This window comes from Tyto alba, unplaced genomic scaffold (assembly GCF_018691265.1).
Source record: "Tyto alba isolate M040663 unplaced genomic scaffold, T.alba_DEE_v4.0 Super-Scaffold_7, whole genome shotgun sequence".
Classification (NCBI taxonomy): domain Eukaryota; kingdom Metazoa; phylum Chordata; class Aves; order Strigiformes; family Tytonidae; genus Tyto; species Tyto alba.
In genome coordinates, this window is record NW_024881328.1 from 31,194,970 (window position 1) to 31,207,096 (window position 12,127).

At 38.9% G+C, this 12,127-nt stretch overlaps 1 protein-coding gene across 9 annotated transcripts in view; it reads right to left on the minus strand.

Moving 5' to 3' along the window:
• Positions 1 to 12,127, minus strand: part of SPATS2L (spermatogenesis associated serine rich 2 like) — a 102,944-nt gene that overhangs the window by 17,081 nt on the left and 73,736 nt on the right. For all 9 annotated transcript variants that reach the window (XM_033010827.2, XM_042808544.1, XM_042808546.1 and 6 more), the window contains 3 exons: positions 10,948 to 11,188; positions 5,641 to 5,841; positions 5,073 to 5,208 (listed from right to left, as the gene is read on the minus strand). In XM_033010827.2, coding sequence (XP_032866718.2) covers positions 5,073 to 5,208; positions 5,641 to 5,841; positions 10,948 to 11,188 — 578 coding nt within the window. The remainder of the gene's footprint in view (positions 1 to 5,072; positions 5,209 to 5,640; positions 5,842 to 10,947; positions 11,189 to 12,127) is intronic.

Genomic DNA, 12,127 nt, shown 5'->3' on the forward strand with positions numbered 1-12,127 from the left:
TCTGTTCAGCGTAGAGCAACAGCAGTCCTGGCCCTTCCAGCCACCGGCCCATGCCCTGAACTACCACCATCACTAACAAAACAGGCAGCTCTTCATCTGGTGCCACTGATTCTGGGCTATGGGCAACAGAAAACCACCATTTTCAGTTTGCTAAGTAGGGGTCCCAGAAAGGGGATGACTGTTCACTCACTGCTCTGCAACTGTGAGCATTAACAGCATTGCTCATCACCCAGCTCTGAGTTAGTATAGACACAACTATGTTCTTTTAAATTATTTCTTCCCCCTTTCAACCACTACTCTGCTTTGATTTTAACTTGGAAAATAAGAGAAAAACTGCTTTATCTTCCCCCAACATATAGTACATGATTTCTAGTTGTTCCCCAAATGTATTTTAATATATTTTAAAATTGTTAGCATTGCCAAACTCCATTTTCCCAGCATTATGTTAGAGTCAATTTTTTTCTCCAGCCTACAGTAGAGCTTTCAAGTGCTTTTTGTTCACTCAGAAAAATAATCCACTGTGTTGGTTTTTATACTCTATAAAGCATTGGACATATCAATGTGTTTGAGATGCAAAGAATAAAGGAAGCTTGTCTGTCTTTGGTCCAGTTCTGCATGCAGTGTAATTAAACCTGGCCCTTACTATTTTCTACAGACTACTTTCCATTTATGGTTGGAAGTAGACCGTACGGGCAAGTAGCAGATGTTTCCTTTTAGTTCTCCATATGACTGTGTGTATGCCCAATATGTGAAAATGATTTTCTGGCAAGAGGTGTTATGGGGAACTGTGGCTCCTTTTGTGCTCTACACATTTCACTCAGATTTCCTGAGGTTCTCTTTTTATCCCCAAGATCATTATTCAGTCTCTTGGTGGAAAAGTGAGAACACAATTATAGCATATGGGTTTTAACATTGGCAACAAATGTCTCAACTGCACTATAGTGACAGGGGAATTCACCTAGCTTTTCTGACCCCCTCCTCAACTTAATCACTGGTTGGTATTCTTCTTTTCATTGCCCAACACTACTGTGAGACATGGCTATGCTCTGACATCTTTTACATCCAAGCAGTAAGTGAAGCAGCTATTGTTCTCACTCACCCAATGGTATTCCTGAAAACCATACATTAAAGCTGGATGCAGTAAGGAGAAATACTGGCTTAGTACTGTTAGAAGGATCTTCCTCCATAAACTTCAGGTGCACACATGAGTCTCAAACAGTGCCCTCCAATTTGCTCTGCTCAGCACTCTCATAGCCTTGGGGAAAGCACTGCCATAGAAAGCCCTGTAAGAGCAGGGGTGACGAGAGTGCTAGCTCACAGCAGAAGCACAATCTACATGAGACTGCAAAAGACTTCTTGCAGAGTGCCCTGCGTGGTTCAGCCCTTGGCCTGTAAAATGCTCTGGTGTCTTCTGCCATGAAAAGCACTGTATAAAAGCAAGTTGTTATCACTTGTTCTGAGCATGCAGAAATTCACTCCAATTGGCAGGACTCCTGAGAGGCTCTTTAAGAAAGAGAAAGTGAGCCCACTGCACTGTTTTAAAATAAACATCTTTCTGGGATTGTTTTTTGGCCCCATTTCATTAAAAAGTTAAAACTGGAAGCAAGCATTGCATTTTGTTTTCCAAGCATTGACAGGTGTTCACAGCACACCTGCTCCATACCCCTCCTTTTTCAGATTGTGAGGGAGTAGTATACACTGTTTTGCCACATAGGTGACTTCTTAAATAGCAGCATAATACTGACTGTGTTCAGGAATAACTTCCCTTCCTTATTTAGGTCAAGCTGTGAAATACTGAGCTAGAGAAAGACACTGACTTCTACTGGCAACCATCACTCAACCGTTTCTCCTGCTAAAAGGAAAAGTTCTTGTGAATCCTTCCGCTGAAGCTTTCAGGACACCTTAAGGCCACATGTGCTATTCATTTATCTACATAATAATGGTTTCATATGCTAACTGGAAGTCGGAGGAAGATGCATGATGTTATCTTTGCATTTCTTCATCCTTCCTGTGATTGGCAAAATCATGAAAAGATTAAAAAATATTATTACAAAGTCCAAAAGATTACTGACTCCTGAAATGCAGTTTTGATTCTGATCTTGATAGCAAAGGCAAAAAGAAGGACAAAAAGGGTCTTTTATCCTATTGCCAAAGGACGAAAAAGGAAAACAAACCCCAGAGAGAGAACAAAAAGTAGTACGTGTTTCAGTTGCAATGCAAGATGAAAGCTTCTGACTTAATTTAGCTTCACTAAAACCCCTTAGGTATTGACAGCTGTAACAGGAACCAGTTAAGCTCCCACCTAGGTTATGGTATTGAGTCCATTCAAGTATTCTCTACAGTTCTGACCACAGACAGCACTCAGTTGCTGACGTATGTTTATATGTTGTACACCTCAGCCAGTCCACACTCCAGCAGCAACTGGGGAAAAAAACTTGCAAAAAGGTATGGAACCACTATCATAAAGGAGACTAGATATCATTGCCATGCCACCCTTGCTTTTGGTTACTCCGTAGAATTTTGGGAGCAACAGTTTAGCTGAATTGCCTCATTTTCCCTTGATAGACAAGCTGACTGTGCCACAGTGAAATTCCCATGCCCAAGAAGAGTGATAAATATTCAAGAGGCTGAGTTCTCACTTAATTACCTTATCCTCCCACTACCACTGGTGATGCTTTGTTCAACTCTGAAACAAGGAAACTGCCATGTAAATAACACAAACTAAACCATTCAGCCCAGAAATATGATGTGTTCACTGTATCAGGTCTAAAGCTGTATGTATCACTGGTTCTGGTGATTTCTACTCCAATCCAGTGAATCTACAGCAGTTGGCAGCATGTTTTTATAAGTGAGACACTGAAGTGAATCACTACAGTGAGGCTCTTCCCATCTTTTTCAGAGTTTAAGCCACAAGGTCATATGAAATATCCCAACACTGTTTTTAATTTTAGCAAAGAAGGTGTTAAACCATGCATTTTACTGTTTAAAATCGAATTTTCCCTTTATTCATTTGAAGAAAAACCTAAATATTAGGCTTATGAGCTGTCAAAAGCAATGTAGCCTGCACTGAGATTTCCATAAACATGTCCTAACATTACACTGTCCTTGCTGCAATGTTATGCTACGTGCACAAAATTGCTTTGCAAACCCTGAGTATTCAGAGCACAGATCTGTTATGTTCTAGGGCTTCTGACAGACTCCAATAATTTAGGCACTGAAGCTAGCAGGAGGTAAAATTACATGAAGCCTATTCACAAGTTTTTCCAGGCTGTTTTTCATCATTTTAAGTCTACTTGGATTTAGATACTCCTTTGAGGTCATTCTGTCTTTTCCCCTATTAAGCTCACTTTAAGTAATATATTTTAGCATTAGGCAATACACTTTAGTGTTTTTCAAGTGAAAACATGGATACATGAAAAATTAAAAATTTCAGTTCTGAATTTACTAATAGAGCACGTCCTCCTGCATTCTTAGATCATGACGGAGTTTCTAAGCCTGTTCCACAATCAGAGCAACTATCATTTGAAGACTGAATTGACTGTGACTGCCTGCAAACAGGATTAGGTATGCAAGTGACATTATATATTTTTAACACGCTGACAAAAAAAAAAAAAACCCCTGAGTGAGAACTACATGGCAAATAAGACCCAACTATGAGTTTACTCAGAAAAAAGGTCAGAGCCTTCTTAGGAGAAACCATAAACATTTTATAAAAGCTTTCTGAAGTTATACAAAAACACCCCTGAAAACTACCAAAAAAGGTGCAAGGGGTTGATGAACTTTAATTTTTCTATACTAGCAATATAATTACTGCATTTCACTCTGTAAGCAATCATCACTATACTGGCTCCAGGGCACTCCTGAAACAACACACAGTTTAGTACAACTAGTGATCACAGCCCATGCTCACTGGAACACAGAGACAGAAACAAACTTCTCCCTGCTAGACAGTAAGGTACACTGTGGCTCAGTGCCGCAGAAGCTTCTAGAAAAACAGCTCAGTAGCACTTCAACTTCCGGCCCATACAGGTGTAGAGCCCCAGCAGCACTGGTCACTTTAGATGCATCACTGAAGACAATGAATACACCACACTCAAGTCCAGTTAACAAACTTTTGTCAATAATACAGCACTTTCATAAGATATGCTCATAAAAATACTGACAAATATTGTGGATGAACTATGGGTGATGAAAGGATTTTGTACTCTTTGTAATTTGTAACCAAACCTTGTACATTTTAGTATTATTTTTTTGTTTATTGCAACACTGTATAATACATAGGTTTTATACGGCATTTGTGCTTAACGAAAGGCTGAGTAAAATTCAAACCAGAAAATATTTTTCTATGACAAGTATATACAAAATATGCAACTTGCTACTACAGTAATTGCTTCTGCTACAAATTTTCAAAGGGCATAGACATATATGCTGAAGATCAGGAATAACTGAAACGATAATGGAAAAAATTTAGAAAAAAGGAAGAGATAAAAGAATGAGAAAAAATAATGAACTAGAGATGAGAACTGGAAATGAAGTGATGGATAGGAAAGTTAGAAGAAACTATCGGGGGAAAAAAAAAAAAGAATGGTGGGATAAGAAGCAAGGATGATTGGAAACGAAGCGAAGTAAAGGACTGGCTGCCAAACAATTAGATCAAAGTAGTATAGAAATATGAAATTTAAAGCAGGTAAAAGAGACTTCAGAAAACCCCAGAGACAGGATATTTGGGAGAGCTTTCATTTGCTCAGATATGCTGCCACTGAACTTGATACAAAAGAATTACGTCAAGATGGATCACTGAGGAAAAGAAAAAAACAACCACAGTAAGATTTTTTTCCAAAGAACTGTAGTTTTGTCCATTTTTATCTTTACATATGTATGTAAACATACAGTTATGCACATATTACTTCCTGGTTGGTGAGAAGTTACTTAATAGCACCACATATTTTTCTAATGAAACCAAATGCAGCAAATAAACAGGGTGTAGGTGATCCCTCCCTACCAATTCCAGTGGCCTAATTAGCCCCTCTTCTCAGGTGGTGCTGACAGATCTCTTATGCCTATTTACCTACCAGCTGTGTAATTCTGCAAAAGCAGCTTTGATCTTCTTCACCGAATTATCCACTTCCTCTTTGATCATCATACGATATCTGGTTAGAGAAACAGTGCAACGCTGCAAGTCTTTTACTGATTTTTCAATGTTGGGCCCTAAAATAGAAAACAAAAATTGCACAAAAGTCAGAAAGCTGGTTTGGGCTTTTCTGAATACAAGAACAGTTCAACAGTTCAACACTTTATTTGCCCAGATTAAGATGAGGTGGTTATCCTACTCAAGTCCATAAATCCAACTTTTCCATAGTCCTTCCATGGTGCTCTTCAGCTTCTAAACACGTTTACTCAAATTCTTTCCCAAAATCAAATAAATGTTAAAACAGCACTGCTGATTCCAATTATTTATTTTAAATTTCATTTAATATAATGTTAAATAGACCATAAATTGTTCTACTTAGTTTTGTTATGCTCAACACTATTCTGCTCTCACTTCTCAATACATCTCTTCATGCATGTGCTTTATTTTTTTTCCTAAAGGCCTCAGCTGTCTGATCACCTCCGCACACAGAAACCAGGGATCCAATTTACCTCTTTTTTTGACCGAATCATCTATCTTTGCTTCAAGTTGGGATGTAGCACTGGATGATTTAACTGAGGAAGATTTTGTCTTTGGCTTGCCTATGTTACACTGGAGTTGAACTGGTGACTGAAGACATTCATGCAATTCTACTCCATTTGTAGTCTTTGGGTTTAATTCCACAGATACTCTCTGGTGTTCTTGTTCTTTGTCTTCAAGAAAACATAAAGGTAGAGATCAGGGAGTTAGAGGGTTAAGATAGATATGAAACCTTATTGTTGAGTCTGAATGACTTTGTTATGCACTGGAAAAATCAAGTTCTTTACTGTCACACATTCTACAGAACCTCTGAAAGCAAAAACAGAAACAAAATGGGTTTGGTTATTAAACACTAATATGGACACATTGTGTTTCAACAGTCTAAAAAGAAAAACCCATTACAGAAAAAAATTAACTCCTCCATGCTGATATGAAAAAATAGCTCATAACATAGAAAGCATACTACCAATTGTAGTCTTTGCCCAGCTATTAGACAGCAGAACTAGAGAGGAAGTCTGCTATGGAAAGCATGAGAGTAATGTTGAGGTATGTATCATATCTCACACACACAAAATGTTCATCATTTAATCAGCATTTCAAAAGCACTGATTAAACATTCCTACCTGAAATACTTGCCTTGCCTGACTGCAGATTTGTATCAAAAGCAGCTGCTACGAGGGAACAAGCAGGAAGTAAAACAATGTCAAAGATTAGGCTCCCAGGTTCAACAGCTACAGAGGAATAAGATAATGATGCCTGAGCCTGTTTGGCTGTCACAAGGCAACCTGGTTTACTCTTTCCAAGACTCCAAAGGGATTCAAGATATCAGCATCATGACAGAGACACAAGCAGCTAGATAACGGCTATGAAAGCTGACAAGTAAGGCCAGCTATTACTGCCAATGTGAATTTTAGTTAAGGAAGCATGCATATAAAATGATTTGTTGTGTTAACTATTTTTTCTAATCTTTGCACTCACTTTGGTGAGTGAATGACAGTTTGCTCTGAAAATGCTCTTTATGCATCACTTCATTCAGCTGATGCTGTGTGGTGTCTTGAGAAAAGGGGTTTGTCAGATTAACATCTGGATTATAGCTCCTGGAGTGGGACTAACGGTTGCCACCTGGACAGCTCCAGGATATCAACTAGCAACTTCTCTGTGCCCTGGCCGGGCACTAGGATGGGTGTAAAGTACATCTCAGTATGTTTCCATGGCAATCACATAATGTCAGAGGAACAAGAAGGAACATTAATGCCCACATTTCTAAAACAGCTTTTGGTTATGGGCTTTAAAAAGTAAGTCTGCAAAGAGAAAAACTATCTTACATAAAATAGTATTTAAGAAAACAGCTAAAGAACTTAAAGGAACCTGTGTAACTGTGAAAGCAAGAAAGACCATGTATGCAGCACTCCGAACATATCAAAGATTCAGTGCAGGTAACAGTCTCACATACAGCCAGGAACTCTGTTCTGAGATAACTGCCATTAACCTCGTGCAACTCTGGCTGCACCTGACACTAATGCAGATAGCTTTGATTTATAAAGAATGTTCTTTCTACTGTCAGTTGAGGCTGGCCTCACTAAATAACTCCAACAGTTAGAAACAAGCAGTCTATCAGCTAAACTATAGAGAAAGGCCAGGGCTATTTCGTTCTGTCCCCAAGATTATATCTTTTGAAATTTGTTGTTAAAGTGCAAAATTGTTATTTACTGCATTTAATTAGCAACTTTGGTATATTTCTAAAGACAAATGACAAACTGACAGCTTTTCGCCTAAAGAAAGTCATCTAGCACAAGGATTATACTCTAAAAACTTTTTTAATCATCTTTTGTTTGGAATATACTTTGACATTGTTTCTTCCAAAATGACACATAAGCTACTTTGAAACCCATCAGCAAGATTACCACCACAGCCTAGCAAACAATACCTTAGTATGCTTCAACTGAACTTTCAGATTTGATTGAGGACAACCAACACAATTAAAAATAGGCGGAGAAAGTCTGCATCAAATCTCTGAAGACTTAGGCCAGCTAAGAAACATGTGTAACAAAATCTAGGGTCAAAGTCTCTCTCAAATACTTGAAAGAGAAGTCAAAGGTTTGGATAACAGTAGCTACAAGGAAACTGTTGCAGGGTTCAGTACAAGGTGGCTTGGAACTTCAGCACTAGCCTAAGGTGTTACCTCTGCTGTATTAACCATCAAGCATTACCAGACCTGTCAGTAATGGGAGCAGCCCAAATAAATTTGCTTTGAAATCTCCTGAGCTACCACTCTGAAACAAGTGGTTTATCTTTTTATAACAGCTTGCCATTCAAAACTTTTAAAATAAAGTGAACCTCATGGATTCTTGGCGGAAAGAAGAAAAAAAAAACCTTCCTTGAGAGATCAACAGGAAGTTTGAAGGATTCAATAAAAACCATTCTACATGAAGAACGATTTAAAAAAGTAGGCAAAAGATCAGTATCTGATTTGTATCTGGTTTTACCCAAGTCCCTGCAAAAGCAAAGCATGGCAAGGCAGCATTAAATATCCTTTCAGTGCATTCATGCCCCTTCTTTACAAGGGCATGCATAGAAAGGGTAGCTCAAAGGCCTTCAGATGCTATGATTGCTAAGGACTCTAGGAAGAAGAGTTGAAGGGTTTATTCTGGTCATTATTTTGAAATACTCTGGTTTATTGGGGTCCTTTTCCCCTTCAAGATATTGAAAGGGACAGCCCTTGAACTGACTCATAAGTATGTGTAACACGCCCTAATGTCCTGCATGATGAGGCAAATTTAGCTTTCCAGGGCCTTTCATTCAGTGCTTCATTTTCTCTAGCAGATATTGAATCCCTATACAAAACCATCACACAAAAAAAACAACTACTAAAGACTTCTAAAAAAAAGGAAGATGGAATAATGGCAAGAAATAATCAGACCTGAACTAAAGGTAATTGCCACACGTTCTCCCCTACCATCTTCTAGCATGGGACACATTATGGAGAAACACCAGCTATGCTGCATCCTCCCTTCTGGTCCCTGAAGTCCCTTCCAGGCAGCCAGGATTTTATGACTCTGAAAGATTTAACCTCACAGACTGTGAGTTAGTATAAGCAAAGTTTCAACATCATATTCCTCATGGGGAGGAAAGTATAAGGGACTGTCAGCAGACACTTGACTGATCCTTTTAAGCTGTGAGCTGTCTGAAGGTGACAGTGGAATGGCTACAGTAACACTGATAGGGATGGAACCAAAACAAACAATCCCGACAACGACAAAACAAGGGAGATTACAATACAAGAGGGAGCAATACGAAAGGGGGGTACTTTGGACTCACTTCAGCATTTCAAACTGCTTTGTAACAGTCTGTGGGACTTGCTCAGAAACCTCAAGGGTATAGCTGCTGGCCCTTGAGGGATCCTGATCATCCTTCTATTTTGTGCCATACACTTCAGCACAAATTTAACAGTAAGTACAGAAGTGTCTTCTGACCTTAAGAATGTAGCTATTATCCTGGATGCAAAGACAAGGATTCTAGTGCAACTGAAAGTGAAGAAGAAACTCTTTCCTCCTCTGTATTAAACAAATTGTCAGTAACTTACTTTACTATGCAAAGGAAACTTGAATATGCAAGTTTCAGGTTTTCCTTTCTCTCCACTTCCTTTCCACTCTTTTTTTTTATTTTATTTTTTTTTTTATTTTATCCGTCCCTTCTCCTGTTTCTGAAACAGGGCATGTGTGTAAAAGTTTAGAAGAGTTGTAAAGCTATGGCAATATCTTGTTTGTCACTTGTACAAGCAAAGAAAAATTCTGAGATACTTTTTGTCCTTGGTATGTACAACTCTACACTGTATCATGTCAAAGAGGGAAAAAAAAGGACTCTGTCACAGTGCCACCGTAGATCATTAAGAGCATGGGTACTCTTCTTGCATTCAGGTGTGTTACCTCCTAGAAAACATCCCCCATGCATGGACAATTCAGTCTATGTATCTTTATTTATGCATGTGTTTTTTCAAAAAAGCAACTCTAAGAAGTTTGACATGGGAGTCTGACATTTATATCACAAATGCTTACATCTTGCAGAGTAAGTGGCAAGTATGCTTTTAGTATTACGAAAAATCAGAATTTTCTGGCTTATGGCATATTCTAGCCGAAGTAAGTGGGAGACTTTAGCAAGGGCAGGAAGAATATCTCTGATCCTCTGTGAGGCACCTAATTCTTAGGACAAAATTTCCTGTTAAGTAGTTCATCTATTTGGCTGCTATAGGTTACAGAGTTTTCATTTAATTGACTAGAGGTTGGCACCACCAAAGTCACCTGGAAGCAGCAGAGAACTCATTTCAGGAAAACTATCCATTTGGCACCTTCCTTTAAAGTGAGGTTTGAGAGCTGTATTTGCAACCATGGAAAAAGGGATTTCAAGGAAAGTTCTTTTAATGCAGTCTTACATGCTGCTTAAGACATAGGGAGAAAATACTAACAGAAGCAATAATCTAGGGCTGTCACAAATCTGAAATGTGAAGACCTGAAAAGCCATTAGCAGTACTGACAGCAATTAAATACGAGCTTTATGAAAGGATACTTGAAGGCAAAAGCTTTCACAGAGCTTTTCCTGCAGAGGAGGAGGTTGGTTTTCATTTATGTTCCTATAATCTTTACTCTGTACCTACTACAACCCAGTAGGGAAGAGCTTTCTATGTTACCGTCCCCCAGAGTTTCAGAATCTGTACCTAGACACTAGCAGAAACACGGCTGTCCTAAGAAGCTATCAGACTGCCTTCCCTCAACACAAAGGCCCTCCCCTTCCCTGTTAGGGAAAGCCAGAGGAGTTCTACTGTTGACTAGCCTATTCACGGAAGATGAGAAAAAGAAAAAATGGACTAGTCTGGACTAGGCAATAAAGAGATCCTGTAATGTCACATGCTCATACTGCTCAGATGACTGCTCCAGATGAAGGACTTCATTGCTTCTGTCACAATTTCACACTCAAGCTATTTTCTAACCTTGCATTCTTCTGTATTTATATGTGTAATATTGTGTATCACCTGGGCCTCTCGTTATAGTTTGATCCTTTTGCCTCTAGGAAAAACCCACAATTTTGTAAGGAGACACACTGCAAGGTGAATTGTGCCCAGATATAGATCTACTTGCACGACTAACAGGCGATTATTTTGCACAAACAACTCTCTCCAACTTCTTTTTTTTCTACTTTATGGCAATAAAAATACCATGAGTTTTATTTAAATGGGGGATTGACTATTACCAGTTAAAAAGGTGTCTTGTGCCACATGAACTGACCTGTGATTTCTGGACAAACCAGCGCTGACTCTACAAATCCTGCGCCTTTGTTCTCAAGAGAAGCAGCTTCCAGCTTCTGACTGGCAGAACCACTGCAAGAGTTGTCCTTAGAGCATCCATCCAGATGACAGTCATATATTCCCTGGGGCTCCTGAGATGCCTTCTCAGGTCCACCATTCTTGTTTTTAGGATCTCTACTGCCTTGATGCTGTTTAGATTTGCTTCTTTTTCTCCTATTGTTCTAAATGGAGATATAGTACAAGAAAAGAGACATCACCCAGTGCAACTCACATAAACACAAAATATAATCAGTAAATTGTTCATAAAATAGAAATAATAAATAAATGATAAAAATGCCATACAAGTGACATCAATGTAATGCTATTTACAGGGCATACTGTTCTATACAACACATTGCACCTGTTCAGCTGAACGTATAAAGAGTTTCCAATAAAACCTGAAGTCCCAATCTGATTTTCCTCTTCCCTCCACAAAAATCACTTGCATTGCAGAAGGACAACAGAGACTCTACTAAGGTGCTGCTCAAAATGTTTGCAGTCATTTAGAACAAGCAGTTCCTAACCATCCAGGGGACATCTATACAATAACACAGAGAAACTTAAGGCATCACTCTGATGAGGTAGAAAGTGATCACAGATGACATAGCTTGGCTACTGCTACTGTAGCTCTCCCAAAGATAACAAGGAGGCTCCATGACAGTGACTCATAGGGCAGCCTCCTGGTACATCTCCAGCTTGGAGATACATAAGCATGAAGCTCATATCCCAAATATATACTTCAAGTAACTGACTTGATAATGTTACTAATACATGATTCCTAATGAATAAGTCCTATGCATAAATTATTATTACAGCTGGTAGCAAAAACTCTAGCACTACAAGCAGCTGTGACTATCCAGGACACAACTGCTTATTAAAAGTGTTTCTGCACATGGGCTGTTTTGGGGTTCATTCTGTACTTGTAACTAGGATCTAGCTTCCACACACACATACACACATGTGCTGTCCCAAAAATTCTCTCTGAACCCTGGACTAGAGAGACAGCAACAGATGAACAGGATTAAAAATAATACACACATTTGCTTTCAAGTATTCTGACTACAGGTGTGAATGAAGTCTCCTATGTTGTTAGCAAAGGCAGACAAAATACTGGCCAAAAT